This window comes from Rhinolophus hipposideros (assembly GCF_964194185.1).
Source record: "Rhinolophus hipposideros genome assembly, chromosome: 13".
Taxonomy (NCBI): domain Eukaryota; kingdom Metazoa; phylum Chordata; class Mammalia; order Chiroptera; family Rhinolophidae; genus Rhinolophus; species Rhinolophus hipposideros.
In genome coordinates, this window is record NC_138059.1 from 30,054,480 (window position 1) to 30,070,659 (window position 16,180).

General features: G+C 40.9%; 2 protein-coding genes across 7 annotated transcripts in view; one reads left to right on the forward strand and one right to left on the reverse strand.

The window, feature by feature from the left end:
• Positions 1-16,180, forward strand: part of NCALD (neurocalcin delta) — a 410,486-nt gene that overhangs the window by 131,562 nt on the left and 262,744 nt on the right. The window lies entirely within an intron of this gene.
• On the reverse strand, positions 15,415-15,820 carry LOC308506821 (ATP synthase subunit g, mitochondrial-like). Its single transcript, XM_081070796.1, has one exon. It carries the CDS (start codon positions 15,805-15,807, stop codon positions 15,496-15,498), a length of 312 nt encoding a protein of 103 aa, XP_080926922.1. The 5' UTR covers positions 15,808-15,820; the 3' UTR covers positions 15,415-15,495.

Consider the following 16,180-nt stretch of genomic DNA (forward strand, 5'->3'; position numbering starts at 1 on the left):
CCGCTCCTCACTCAAGAACTCAGGATATGATGAGGCCAAAAAGGAACACCCACGGAGCCACAGATGGGGGAGTCATACCACTATAGACTCACTGGCGGCTGGGTTGGAGACACAGGAAACAGGAGCCACACTATCTGCAACTTGCCGTCCACTTCTCTCTGCCAAACATCCTCACTTGCTAGCTGCAATCCGCCGTGCTAACTGCAATCCCCTCTTGCTAGCTCAGCCACCATCTTCTTGCTAGACCCCATTTTTCGCTAGTGTAACCATAGCAGTTATATTAGTGGCCAATGGCTCACTGGTTACAGCTGGCGGCCAACTAGCCACAGCTGATGGCCATCCAATCACAGTTGATGGCCGTTTACTACCTGAGCCAGCACCTTTCCATGTGAGGCTGAAAGCCTGGAAACTGCCCTCCTGGCTCTGTCCCCACACCCTGTGGGTCTGGGCCTTAGGACCAGGGTTTTGTCTATGTTCTTGCTCTTCTTCGTGGCAGCCAATCTCTGCCTTATGTCTGTGAGTGTCTTGAGTGGGAAAGTTTCCTACTCCTCCCTTAATGGTAGCAGAGTTCTTCTTTGTGTCACTGCAGGATTTTGATACTGAATGTTTCTTGTCCTCCCATCATGGCAGATGGCTCTTATTTCTACCCTTCCCATGAATCAGTGGATCTCTGTTTGTACCTTTGGAGAGGGAAGGTTTTCTACTCTTCTCCCAGTGGTTTAAAGCTTTTGCTTAATGTGAAACGACATTCTGGGTAATGCACGAGAGTTTCTTGCCTCTGCTCCACTATAGGGAGCACTCTTCAGTCTCTGACCCTGCCGTCATCCTTCTCGCAAACACCTATTGGTGACCAGTAGAAGAAAATCTTGAGAGAGGCTTCCAGAAATTCTATACTTCATGCTTGCCCACACTTGCCCTTGAAGAATTCATTAAAATTTCAACTGTTTTCTTCTTATCTGCTTTTATGATGGCCACTTCTTCCTACTGTGCTTTGTGAAAGGTGACAGACTAATTCTCTAAATTAGTTCACTGGTTGTCTTGAAACCTTAGCTCTCTGATGGGCTCAATACAAGTTATGATTTTGTTGATAATGCAGCCTTTCTCATTGTCAGGATGGAAGTGATATTCTCTGTGGCTTTTTATATCTTACGTGGATGGTGTTAACCTAAAAATCTAGGAGGCAATAATTGAACAAAAAGCATTTATTTTGAATCAAAAGAATTGCAAATTGGGAAGAATAAATTCAAGTAGAAGCCCAAATAAGTGTCCCCGCCTCCCTGCAGGAGAGGGGCTCAGGGTTTTTATGGGGACAAAGGGAGGAAGATGAAGTGAATTGTATTAAAGAAGAATTCATTGGTGCTAGATAAGATTAGATTTGTACTTCATAGATTAGTTAGCATTTCAGTCATTGGCAAAGTCCAGTTTCATGTCCTTACAAACAGGATATTCTCATTCTTACTGAAGTCTTGAATGTTGGTGTTTTGGTCCAATTCAGAAGATAAAGAAAACGAGATGTGTGGGACAGTTCCTCTGAAATGGCTGCTCTGGCTCTATTTTAATATGGCCACACTCATGTTATCTTTCACATTGCAGAACTGTGTTGCAGGTGTTTAGGAGATGCTAGTCTGAGAGGGAAATTTTGGTTGCAAATAAAAATGCTGGTCAGAAATAGATGAAAGCTGAATCAAAAGAAGGCAATAAAACCACAATCCAAAACTTAATGGGAAAACTGAGAGGATTAAAATTTTCTTCTTCTGTTAGGTTGGCTGTGCATTGGGAAGTGGTGCATTGAACCTTAGCAACAGTGTGTGACAAGTTTCAACTTGTTCGCTGCAGTCAGTTGGGTGTGAGCTTTTAAACTGTGTCGTAAATCATCCTCCATCCTTCTCAGGAAATACCTTCCTGCAGTGGCAGGAATAGTGCAATAGATAGCTTGATTCGAATGTCTAGGTAAGGGAAAGAGGAAGATCGCCTCTCTCTGCCATAATTGCTTCCATCAAAAGGAGCTGAGAAAGGGAGACCGATGACAAGAAGACAAGAAAGAGACAGCATAACACGCACTTTGGAGGTTTGTTGCTTCTCAGAAAAGGGATGTATAATGAAAGATCCTAAAGAACTCCAGATGTCTGTGGGACCAAGGAGTAGTGCATCATCGTAGTTCCAGATACATCTTAATGATTCCTGAGCCATCTCAGGAGCAGTCACCTCAACTTTGAGCTTGGATGTATTTAACTTCTACATCTTTGCTATTCCAGGGGTAGCATAGGGGACCAGCAGCATCAACTTCACCTGAGAGCTCATTAGAAATGGGGAGTTCCAGGTCCCACCCTCGGACCTGATGAATCAGAATCTGCATTTTAACAAGATCCACAAAGGGAGTCTTTTGCACTTGAATCTTTGAGAAGTGGTGTTTTATATAATCATCTTTCTTTCTTTCTTTCTTTCTTTCTTTCTTTCTTTCTTTCTTTCTTTCTTTCTTTCTTTCTTTCTTTCTTTCTTTCTCTCTCTCTCTCTCTCTCTCTCTCTCTCTCTCTCTCTCTCTCTCTCTTTCTTTCTTTCTTTCTTTCTTTCTTGCCTTCCCTCTCTCCCTCCCTCCCTCCCTCCTTCCTTCCTTCCTACCTTCCTTCCTTTCTTTTTAGCTAACTATGATTTTAATAATGAAATTAAGATATTTCAAAGTCAAAATGTTGTGAAGGTAACCCTTCTTTAAGAATAAAACAGGATATAGTGCACAAAATTAAGGCATTTAAATGAGTTTTTTGTTAAATTATTGAATTTAATTGAACAGTTATCAATGATATGCATATTTAAACTTTCTCATTTTCAAATTGTTCTTTAATCTCTTTTGTTCCTAGCACTCAAAAACCTTAACTCTTTCTTGAAGCAGGAATCTTTTTGTAGCTTCCTCTTATAAAAGAATTTCTTAGACCTACGAAGCCTGCCTCCTAGGGGCAGTTTTGTCTTGCGTTCCACCTTGTTTCAGCTCAAGCAACAGGTTCCTACATGAAACTTCCACTGATGCTTCAAAATATGGTTCAAACGGTCCTAGAGAGGACTCATCTCTTTGTTAAAGTTCTTGCCAAGAGACTCTCAACTATTGAATTATGATAGGACTGTGGTACCAGAATTCTAGATTTCTCTATTTTTTCTCAACTTCCAATAAAGGTTAATTTTACGTGTATTCCAGTTCTTAAGTTGTCCTCTTTCCTTTGATACCATAAAAAATGCCAGACATGATTGCTTTATGATAGGACTTTCCTTTTATCTTTCCTTTTGCTTTTGTATGAGGTGTGATCAAACAATACAGTCAATGTTTAAATAAAATTATTACAGTAAAAGACACATTGACATTAATCCTCCTCAAAATACTCCCCCTCACTTCCAACACACTTATCCCATGTTCTTGCCACTTTCTGAAGAAGTTCTGGAAGTTATCTTTTGTAAGTGTCTATATTTTCATTGTCGTGACTGCCTCAATGTCCTGAATCATTTTGACGTTGGGGAAGAGCCAGAGGTCGCAAGGTGCCAGGTCCAGTGAATGAGGTGGATGAGGACACACTGTAATGTTTTTATTTGACAGAAATTGCTGTACCAGAAGCGATATGTAACATGGAGACTTTCTGTTATGATGACAAAATACAGTGAATGCTGCTGCCGAGTGCCATCCAATAGAAAGGGCTCTTCAACACGGGAAGTGGTGCATTGAACCTTAGCAACAGTGTGTGACAAGTTTCAACTTGTTCGCTGCAGTCAGTTGGGTGTGAGCTTTTAAACTGTGTCGTAAATCATCCTCCATCATGACAACACTCCATGTCATGCATCACGTCTGGTATACAGACAGACAGGGAGCTAAATATCAGCTTTTTTCCCAATGATCTTGGATTAAAGAATGAATTCAAATTATGGACAGGATCAGCTATAATCAGGCCTTCTATTATTTTTATTGTTGAAATCTTCTCTCATGGGAAAGGAAACTCCATGCCGCTGAGGCCAGAAATAACGAGAAGGGAGGGTGCCCAGATGGACTTCCATGCACTTTCCTTTGCTTAGTCTAAACAATGCAAGTTACTCCCTGGAAGAAGAGTGAAGCGATGCACTAATGGGTAGATGTCACCTTCCAATAGTTTTAAGAAAGTAAACAGTTTTGTTTTATATGCCTAGGAAGGAATGCTGGGAAGGAGAGAATAATGCTCCTCCCAACAATTGTCATATACACACACATAATCTTATATATTATTACATATTGTGATGATTGTGTTATGTTTGTTTCTTTGTAAAGTTTTCCCAATTCCTGTTAATGTCCTTGTTTTGTAGTATGGATGGTAATCTGTTCTGGGAGTTGAAAAAAGGGAGAATTCAGCTGTTGAGTTGTGAAGTCCTCACAAAGGACATGGAGACAAACTGCTTATAGATTTTAAAGAGTGGGTAGAATTGTTCCAAGTAGAGAAGAGGGTGATTCAGGGTGAATAAACAACATGGGCTGCAGTCAGTCAACTTCTGGCTGCTTAGGCAGCTTACTGCAGGATTCTTCATGGGGTCACCCCACATTGCCACACGGAAACAAAGAAACAAACTGCTGTAACTCCCATCACCTGAAGGGGTTTGGTGTCACTGTGTGCAGCAGACTCTGGCTTCTCTTTTCTACCTGTCATCCTTGACTCCTGCTGTCACAGTGATTTGAAAACCGGTACCAACCAGCCCTGCTCCCTATACAAGGCTGAGCTCAGGACTGTGAGTTGACAGCTAATTATCGCTGCCGATTGCTTTGCTGAAAGTGCTTTGTGGTTATTTTGGTTTTTCTTGAGTGTTCCTTAATGAGAGGAAATGATATCGTACACTGTCCAGTCAGCCTCTAGTCAGATGTTATTACATTTGTAGAAGAATCAGGAGGCATTTGGGTTTGTTCCTGTCAGGCTGGTATGAGGATCTCGGCCTGAACAGTGGACCCCACTCAGTTCTGCGACAGGTTTGCCACTGGTGTGAGAAACAACGTTCCACATTCCCAGTGTGGTCTCCAAATACCCCAAACTCCATTGGGGTCCCTGTTCAGGTAGCAACGTCCCACTGAAACTTTATACCTCACAGTGGCTATTGACCTGATGGGAAGTTTTCTTCTCTCTGAAGTATTTCAGGATTCCTTTGATATTTGTCTGTCTGGCTAACGTGGAGAGACCCTTTCATTTTTCCCTGGGAGAAACACAGCTGAAGATGACTCCTGTTTGGTGATGTTTTAGAAATGTTTTGCTATGTAGTATAGTAAATGAGATCTCACTACACTGCTTTAATTAATGGGAAGAATGATCTTAAGTTATAAAATATTCTGAGTTATAAAATAAGTTTGAAGAGCTTTACAACTTTGAAGTCCACAGAACAACTTTTACCGGCTGTTTTTTTAAGAGGCATTTTTTTTTCCTATATCTACGTTATTGAATACTTTGTTTGGAATAGCTGCAATTATGTGCACTTAAACTATGTGTGAAAGTTTCAAAAGTTAGTTTATTTGTCGAATGAGTGTGGATCTTTTTCTAATTTCTTGTCTTCGGTATTAATTCATTGCAAGAAGGATTTATTGAGCCTGCTGGGGTGCCCCTGGGCTTAACAAAATCCCTGCCCTTGAAGAACTTACATTCAAATTGGGAAATCGACATTCTCCAGTGTTCCTTTTTTCATTACCTCCTCAGAGATATCTACGGGTTACATAGTTTTTCTCCAGGAGTATTCAGTATTGGAGCAGAGAACACAGAAAACAGGATTATCCAGGGCTGGAAAGACAAGACGACAAAGATATTGAGGATTCTATGGAGAAACCATAAGTGTCTCAGATTGGGCACACAAGAAAGGGAGGCCTTAGGGGTGTGTGTGTGTGTGTGTGTGTGTGTGTGTGTGTGTGTGTGTGTGACGAGGATGGAGAAGGTGGGTATGTGGAGGCCCAAGACAGGAGATCTTCGGGAGGCCAACAAAGAAATGAAGGGTGGGTAAGAGGTGAGAGACACAGAATGAAATGCTGCCATACCTTTTTCTGTGAATCTGTCTTGTCTCCTCAACCAAAGGGTAAAAAGGGCCAGGGATGACATTTCCTTTGTTCTTCAGCTCCTGGTTTCGTATCATGCTCATAACACGTGCTTCTTAAATATTAGCTGAATTTCTTCAGCTAATTTGTGGGCTTTTTGAAGATCATTTGGGGTCAAGATCAAATTTCTTTCACATATGTAGAAATAACTGAGATGTTTGTTGGTTCATGTATATGGTGAGCTTCAAGGTGATTCCTGATATAATCTGGTGGTGGTATTAACACACACACACACACACACACACACACACACGCACACTATGGTGAAGAGAAAGTCTCCATTTTCTGATATTTGTTAATTACTTTTGGATGAAGGGAAATTATTATCTCTAGTGAGACAGTCTGGGGAAACTTCAGAGAGTCCCACTTTTGGATGTGGTTTTGCCTTACCAGTAAAGTGAAAAATGCTGTTCCTTTCCATAGCCCAATTGTTCTCCTTTCACTCTTCATGATTTTTCAGGCTAAGTCCATTTGAAGGCCCAAATGAGCAACTTAATCTTCTTTCTGATCCTATTACTGTTCCTCTGCTCAACATTCAACTTTTTCTCATGTTTATATTTAGCCGAAATAATCTTCATGAAGGACTTCCACAACTGAAGTCACAGTAAAGCCTAGAGAATAGAGCTATAATTTTGGAATAGAAGCTAAAACTTTCTGGTGCCATTCCTATATATTCTTGTGTATTTTATAAGGAAGTGGTTGCTCCCTGAGCACCACACCCACTGAGAGTTCTCGATGGTGGTGTCTTATCTGCACTTGGTTACCCAACGTGCTGGCCCCGTGCTTGGAGTGAATGTACGGTACCTTCAGTTCAAACATACCAGCGGTGTCTTGAATCCATATTTCTTAAAGTAACGTCTTAACGTTCCTTAAGCTCTTCCCCAGGGACCACAGACTTGACCAGAGTCATGTGGTTACCATGTTATCCAAAGAGAGCCCTTAGAGGCTCATCCACTTCTCCAGACAGAAAGATGGTAAACTGCTCCAATAGAACATTTTCTACCTTAGAAGACGAGAATAGATACTGTATTTATCTGAAACAGAAAATCTGATTTTCAAAACTTCTCCCAGGCATTATCTTTTATATTTGCTGAAAACTGCTCACAGTTTTATGTGCTCGAGCACTAACTTGTACCAGTGTTCCTTTCATCTCTGATCTGGAAGATTCTTTCTGAATAAAACAGAAATGTGAACATCTCTGGCTAAGACATTGCTCTGAATTTCACAGAAGAGTTGAAGTAACGGAGCTCTCCTCTTTATTCAGGGAGAGTGAAGCAAAAATGGGTGTACTGTGAATAAAATGGCAGGCCTGCTTTCTTCATAGGCAACTTCTTCCCAGACAGTTCTTTGATGTTAATCTAATTCCCATTAATTGCTAACTCCAAAGCAACAGAGCTTAGATCTTTCTTTGAAAGGATTGCTTTTTATAAAATCTTATTGTCGGAAATTTCTGCTTAATGGAACAGCCACGTTTTTGCTTTAGCGTTGGTTGGCAGGGGCTATTTAAGTCACTAATTTCTATTGCTTTCCATGTGTATAATAACACTTTGCAATGTTCAAGCACTTTTGCGTCCATTGTTTTAACTTATACTTTAAGGCAGATAGACAACTTTTATTTTTTTAATTCCTTTTTTTTTTGAATGATGGACTTGAGGGTCAGAAAGGTTATGTGTCCTTTAAAATCAGTTCTTGCCCAGAGATGGGCCTCGAATTTGAACCTACTCTTCCTGTTCCTAATTTAGACTTGAGTTGCCCTCCCTGTCAAGGACGGTAAGGGAGAACTGGTAGCTCGTTGCTTAATTAGCTGCTTAATCATTTGTCTCCCTAATTTGACTTTAACCTCCCTGGAGGTGGAGATTGTTTTATCCATTGTCAGAGCCCCAGTGCCTAGAATAGTGCCTGGCACGCAGTAGATGATCAATTAGCATTTTTGTTAATAAACGCATAATAATAATGCCAACATTTTCACCTCTAGCTACCCTCTTCTTACTTATTCCAATGGCATAGAAATTGTTGAACATAAGAATTATATCTAAAATTAACAGATAAAGAGATGGACATAGTGGGGAAATGCAGGTCGTCGTCCATCAAAGTAATGGGTAGAGAACACTGAACTAAGCTATAGAAAAACACTGAAGAAACAGAAAATAATAGCTCCTGCCTTCAGGGAGCTTAAATGTGACTTGGAGAAATAGAATACCCACCATAGACAAGATGAGGAAAACACTCTCCAACAGTCCGTGTGGTTGGCCCTGCCCTTATGGAAAGTCAAAGTTGAAGAAAAGAAACAGCACACAGCACTGCAAAAACCTTAGTTTCAGAGGGAGGAGGAAACGGAAAAACTGTACTGTCACTTTCTTTGTTTGGTTCTATAATTACCTGTACCTTTTCAAGTGTTTTTATGCAAGGCACTAAATACTGCAACTGGTCGAAGGATGAATCATTCTAATTAACTGGACTAGAAGGTGAACTTTGATGAAGCTTCAATTGGCTCATTTCTTTAAATAGTCCAGTGATTATGCTGTAATTTAGCATCGGAAACAATTGTTTCCATCCTTACCTCAGTCAGAACTAATAGCTTCCAAGTCCTCAAGGGGCTTTTCAAGGTTTAGTTCTCAAACCACCTGCTTAAGTATCCACAGCTGAAATTCTGATTTAGGGGGTCTGATGCATGGTCTTGGAAACCGCTTTTCTTTATTTTAATACTCATTTTAGTTTGGAATAATTTTATATTTCCAGAAAAATTGCAAAGATAGTAAAGTTCCTATATTTCCTTCACCTAGCGTCCTCTAATACTAACTTCTTATATAACCAGAACTTATTTGTCAAAATTAATAAATTAATATAGGTGCAATAATATTAACCTACAGACTTTGTTCGAATTTTACCAGTTGTGGCACCAACATCTTTCTTCTGTTCAGTCCAAGTTATCACACTACATTCATTTGTCATCATGTCTCCCACGTCTCCTTGGATCTGTGATAGTTTCTTAGTCTTTCCTTGAATCTTCATTTTTAATAAGCTCTGTAGGTGGTTCTCAGATAGTAGAACTCTATAGCCGTTGCTCTTCCAAAGGCAGGGATAGACCATGGGCAAACTTGTCAAGGGCTAAGAAGCATGTGCCTGGGGGGACCTCCTCTTGCCGGAGAAGTACCTTGTGTTTTTCATCCCATGTCATCCTCCTGTCAGTCAGGGACCCAGCAGGAAACAGAAGGCACACTCTAGAGGGGTCCTGAGAGAATTTAGCAAAAGTACTATTTACAGAGGTATAGGGAGGGTAAAAGGAACAAATGGATATTAAGGTAACCAGGAACTCTCAGCAGTAAAGAGCTTTTACTGGCTTTGGGACAGGACAAGAAGAGCAAGGGCCAGCCAGGTGGAGCAGTAGTTGGGGACGTGTAGTTGGAGAACCAGCCACTGAACTACAAGACTCCAATGTGCAGAGGACATGGAGGAAGGCAGACTCTTCTTCCCTGAATCTCCTGCTGGTGCCTCCCATTGGTGGTACTCCATAAGAAGCCAGAGGGCAGGGAATGGATACAGTTTCTGGGCACAAAGGAGGGAGAGAAGAGTGGAGAATGGATCTGGAGAATGGATTTAGAGAGGGGTTGAGGTGAGAATAACCAGCACCGAGTTAAGCAAAATGCAGGAGAGATAGCCTGATTAGTTAACTGCACCTGGGTTAGAATGTGTGCTCCGCTTATTAATTCATTGCTACTATGCTATTAGGGGCCCATAGTTTAATTTAAAAGGGGGATCCAATACAAACATTACATTTAGCCCTGGGAACTGCAGAATATAACAACTTGTTGCAAATTTGACAAATATCCTTTTGGTAGATTAATGACATAAAGAGAACTATAACCTCCAGCAAAATAAATAAATATCCAGACTGAAGAAAAAGAAGTACCATCCGAGATATAGTCTTAGAATGATAACGGATTTTAAGTGTGTTATATATCACCTTGTATGGTTTGGATAAAACAGTGCTTTTTTTTTGTTTGTTCTGTTTTGTTACTTGGCTTTAGTTTTTGAAAGGCAATATCTTTACCCTTTTTGTAGTATAGTGAATTAAATTCTGGGTACCAAAGAAAAAGATTTAGAAAATGTTCTTTTGTTTTTGTAATTGCAAAAGAAGAGTGGAGAAAAGCTCATCTTTCTCAAGTATCCATGTGACTTATGGAGAATTGCTAGTCTTTAGAACTGGGTTTCCCTGGCGTTTATTCAATGGGTTTTGTATTTTTTTTTTTTTATGGTGGAGGAAAATGGGTGAGATTTCTTCCCCTGTTTTTAAAAAAGTAGATGTTAGAAAGGAGGAATATTAGCTATATTTTGCTGTTTTTGACATAAGTTTGACATTAAATATGTTGTTTGCCAAAACAGAAAGCTTGGTGGGGATTTGTTTTGTTCATGCATGTTTTTCATAGATATTAGTCTTCTTTCGTGTTTGTTCACTACCCTCAGGCAGGAAGCAAGCACTTCTATATTTATTTTGCAAAGTGGTTGCATTGGGATCTTGGCAGGAAATAGAATCCACCTCTGAGGGTTTGACTGAAGAGAGTTTACTGCAGACACTATTGCTGACCCATGGGCAGGGTTAGAGGAACAAACAAGGGGTGGTCCAGTGTCAGGACTGGCAGAAAAGGAAAGCCATTGCCATCCCCAGGCCGAAGAGACAAGAGGAGCAAATGGTGGCATCCAGTGAGGGTTGTAATCATGGAGGAAGGGCCACTCGACAGAAGCCAGAGTTCTGAAGGGACATAATTGTTTTCAGACACTGCAGTTAAACAGGGAGACGGTAGGGAAAACACCTATTGCTCTCCTCCCACCCTACTGTCTTTGGCTGGTGCCCCCCATTTGTCAAACCCAGCAGGAAACTGGAGGGCCAGGGAGTATAGATGACACAAGGGCAGGAGAGGTGGAATATGGTTGAGGGTGTTGTAGGGGGATGGGGAATAATCCGCAAAAGGGTCCATTGCTGTGGAGTCCCCAGATAGATTGCTTGTGACATTAGATTTGGAGGAAATGCAAAGTAGATGCATTAAATTAATGAGAAAATCCATGATTTATAGAGCCAGTTTTATTGTTTTAAAACTTACTCCTCACCTAGCCTCTTCTGAAGTTTTAGTGCATAAAGACCCTGTTTTCTTAGCCTCACTGTATGATAAGAAAGGTGTTCACCTTTAACATAATGTGGAGCCTGAATTTGACCTCCAGGGTCCTTGGGGGGGGGGGGGGACCAGTATAGCTTGTGCTATTGGTTGCCCTCACTGGCATTTTCAGAGTTAAAAATGTTCATCAAAATGTGTATGCTCTTATTTTCTTAATGGGTTGTCTCTGTTGGAGCTAAATGTAATTACTAAATAATCATTTCCAGTTGTTCATTGATTATTTGTGCATGAAGTATTTAATAAAAATAGACCCAGATAACCAAGTGGTAGAAAGGTCGTTTCTGGGAAAAACATTCACTCTAGTCCATATCCTCAGTTGCAGATCATTTGAAAGCGAAAACAAAACAACAAAACAATCTTAAATGCTTCTGGCAACTTTAATGAAACCTGGCCCCGGGATCACTTAAGAACTTTTGTTGAGAGGGTCAGAGAAATAGAGCTGAAAATAGACTGGTTGCAACAATTTCAACAGACGGGACCTGAAAACCTTTTTCTTGCGCCAGGGGTTTTTAGTGAGTGACAAGTTGGCAGTGCCCAAAAGATTGAATTCTTAGGAAAAGAAATTCGTATTTGATTTTCCTTTTCCTGGTGGACTATCTCTTTGAAATACTTTACATAAATCTTTAGATATGGTACAATGAAAGCTTATCAGTCTCCTATTTGCTGTAATATTTTTGTCCTATTTAACCCCACTTTTTTTCCCCCATATTTGTGATGGATTCTTGGGCAAAGCTACCTTTATCTAAAAGACTGTAGAAAAAAATCAAATCAAATTATGCTCTTTAAAAGTATTATTTATTTACTTATGTCTGTTAGTCAGTTTACACTGTTATTAATCTCAACTGTGTTTCCTTTTTCCCTAGCTTGGAAAAATGTCTGGCCTGGCTTTGTCTTCAACCATATTGGCTGATCTCTTTATATCATGAAAATGTTAAGTAAAAAGATCAAAAAATGGTCATAAGCTATTTATTCTCGTGGTCAGTTGGTTTAAAATTCAAGCATCTTTGACACTCATAGTGTAAATGAGTTTAATTGCAATTCTGAGCAAAGCTAAAGAAAAAACAAGTCTGTTGACCATGCCTTATGAAGGAAGGAGACGTAGCTAGTCTCAATAAGCTGCAGAAAGTTAGTTACTCTAAGTGGCCACATAGAGACCTTTTTTGCCCTTAGTGGTATGACCTGTGAAGGTGTTAGAGCACATAGGTAGTGGTTAATGCAGCACTGTGCGGGCTTGCTTTAACCTAAGAGCCCGGGCCACATGGTAACAGGCATTAGCACTAATGCAAAGATCATCTCTATCCTTCGAAGCTATTCCTGTCTGTGTTGGGATCATTTTCCAAATCACTGTGATGGGAAACATTGATGCATCTTTAACTCTGGTACCTTCTATACTCCCTCAAGTTCAGTCAGTCACCGTGGTGGTCTCTCCTAGTTTGGCAAGATAGATTCATTTCCTTTTCCACTGTTACCTCCATGGGCAAGGGCCTTCCTAATGGCCTGGCAATAACCTCCCACAAGCCTGCCTGCTCATGGTATTTCCTGTCTTCTAGGAAGTAAGCTGCCTAGACCATCATGTATATCAGCATCTGCCTCTGTTCGGAAACTCGCAGTCAGTTCTTACCTACAGAGTAAAATCTTTGTCAGTAACCAATGAATGAATTCCTGGGGGCAACTGCCATGGGCAAGGCCCTCTGCGAGGCACTGTGGGAACACAGACCACGCCCACTTGCTTATTGACCTTGCGTCCTCGATTAATCAGTTCCTATAGAGCAGGAATTATCCTCGACGTGGATAAATGCAACTCTGCATTTATAAAACCGCAGCAACTCTGGCTTTTAATTAGTATTTCTGATTACATAATTTCAACTGAGGATAGCTTGGAAAATTATATACATAGTCCCCTCAAGGCTGCTAATGTGGTCCCTAATATTTTGGAACTCTCTTTTTAGAATTATCTAGAGAACTTGTAAGTTACAAACAAGAGTCTCATTATTCCATTCGTTTGTTCAAGACACCACTTGCTGAATGCTTGCACTGTACCAGGTGCTGAGGCAAGTCCTTGGCACCCTCAGATGAGTAAAAGCCCACCAAACAAAGACTGCCAGGAACACACCGTGGGCAAATAAACTTGGGTTTATTAGCTTTCTGCAGCAAAGCATTGTGCACACCATGCAGAGAGACGGGGCATTTCAACAGGTGAAAGTTAGCAAAGAGTATCTATAGAGTTTGCAGGACTGGAGTTACTCACAGGATGGTCTTGGCTAGAGATTGGTCGGAATTTATCAAGTAGGAAGTTGCTAAAACAATCGGTGGTCTTATCTTTAGGACATATGACTTAGTGTGGAATTATTGTTAGATTAGTTGGTTTATGGTCTTACTTAGAAGACCATGGATCCGAAGGAGTTTGTGTTAAGAGTCTAAACTTTGTCTTACAAGTCATGGTTTGGTACAACTTTTCTATTTTTGTTAGTCATAATACATTTTTGCAGGTTGTGGTTTCTGTTTCAATTTGCAGCTGCCCCTCACACCCTAGTTGCCTCTGCACTGGTTTTCTGTTTAGCAGAAAAATAATAACAAGATCCTGTCTTCAAGGAATTCCTAGTCTAGACTATTATAATTTGATATGTGCCATAACAGATATAAAGAAGGTGTTATAGCATTCAGAAGAAACAACTTTTATTTAAACTACCATTTTGTTGAAATTCTACCATGTACAAAGCTCTATATACATTATGTACTAGGCAAGTTGCATGATTTTATTTAATCCCCAACAATTGTATGAAGTTGGTGATATTTTTTTATCCCCGCCCGTTTTAGAGTCAAGAAATTGAAATGCAAGAGATTAACCTACTCAGGTTTACCTACTCAGGGTTACCCACCTAAGAGCTGATAGATCTAGGAGTTAATTAAACAAACATTTGTTGGGGACTGTATCAGGTGCTTTATATAATCTCCAAACCAGACCTTTATCCTATTTCACTGTCGAGGAAACTGAGACATGGGGAAGTGAATTAACGCAACTAAAATCACAGAGCTTGTGACCACATTAGAGGCAGAATTTAGACCCAGGCAGCCTGGCTCCCCAGTCTTTGCACATTCTCATCTTGTCTGCTGCTTCTCTTCAGTTCTTCTTGTTGGGTTCTCACGTCTGTGTTCTTAACTGCTGTACTGTTATGCCTCACTGGCAGAGGAAAAGCTTCACGGAAGGGTTGACATGGGCTGAATGTGGTGACTAAGTAGGATATTTCCAGATGGATTGGGGAGAAAAGGCTGTGCTGTCGCATTCGGGAGGAATAGCCCACGCAGAGCCCTGGAAACAGGAAAGGCTCTGCTTATGTAGAGAATGGTGAGGTTTGGGGAAATCTGAGTGCATGGGATGGGGGAGTGATGGAAGATGAGAGTGCGGCACCTGTGTTGGGACTAGTTTGGGACTTCACAGATGCCCAGCATGCTTGACTGAAAGGATGCTCGTCTTCTTAATGTTGCACTTGGCTCTGAATGACCATTCTGGTCGTAATGCATCCCCAGAGGAAAAAGATTTGTCATCATCAAAGATACTCATGCTGGAGGCAATTCCAGAGGAAAAGTTCCAGAAATGTGTTAAACAAAGGAAGCTTTAGGGAAAAAATGTTACCTAGAGATATTCTGAAGGTGATTGCTTTGAAGAGCATAATGGTCATTTGAATGTCTATGTCCTTGTAAGTTAAAGAAAAAATACATCATAACTTTCCATTAATCCAGAGTTCTGAATAGCAGCTTCTAATTATGGAGCTCTGGGAGCTGGCACGTGTTTAATCTTTACATCAATCCCATAAGTTAGATGCCATAGCAGTCGCTCTTTAGCCATGGTTTCACTTTCTTTGGTTTCAGTTTCCTGCAGTCAACGGTGGTCCAAAAATATTAAATGGAAAATTCCAGGCTTGGTTGTCAGACCGACTGTTGAGGTACTACAGGGCTTGTGTTCAAGTCACCCTTATTTTACCTAATAATGGACCCAAAGCACTAGAATAGTGATGCTGGCTATTCAGATATGCACTTAGGGTAGAGGGAGGGAAGGAGGAAGTGAGGGAGAGAGAGAGAGAGACAGAGAGAGAGAGAGAGAGAGAGAGAGAGAGAGAGAGAAACACATTTTTTTTTTTTTGATATAGAAAATGCTGATTTTGACATGTTTTATTCAAATACCAGTCTGATCACACATGGTCCAAGACCATTCGAATAATAAACCCAAAAGAAACAGATGTGAACGATTGGTCTTCAAACATTATAGCCAATGATGCCACACTTGCCTATGATCTCGCCGACATAAAACCACATCCACACCTCAGTGGCCACTAAACCATTCAGCAGAGCTTCCTTAACTGTGAGCTGTTTGAAGCTACCAGTTTGAGCACTATTGACTATTTTTTTCAAGCTCTGAATAGCTGTAGGGATCTCAGCAGGGGTTGGAGGAACCAGCTCAACCTTGGCATAGTGCCAAAATGTGGCCAATCGAGGCTTCGAGTAAGTCACAGCAGCGTTTAGCAGTGCCGGGGTCTTCTCCGCGAGATTACGGACAAACTGGGCCATGGTTCTCGGATGGAAAGTCGAGAGAAACACATTTGAATAATACTAGCGATTCTATCTGCCTCTCCATCAGGACAGGTCACCAGCCCACGCTCTTGGCTCAGGTGGCTTCAGTTTTTACATAACTTCCATAATGCGAGCATCTTGCCACATGGAGTTTTAATAATGTACTTTTCATACAAGATGGTTCATAAATGAAGCCAGCTAGCTCAGCTGATGCTCAACCAAACAAGCAGGGATTTACTCCAGTGCTGGAATTGTTGACAGGTGACTTGGCAAGGCCGCAGTGAGACACCATCCTGAAGGATTTTGCAAGGAGATTGCCTCTTTAAGAGACCGCTTTTGCCCTGGGTGGGTGGGCAGTGAGTGCTCAGGA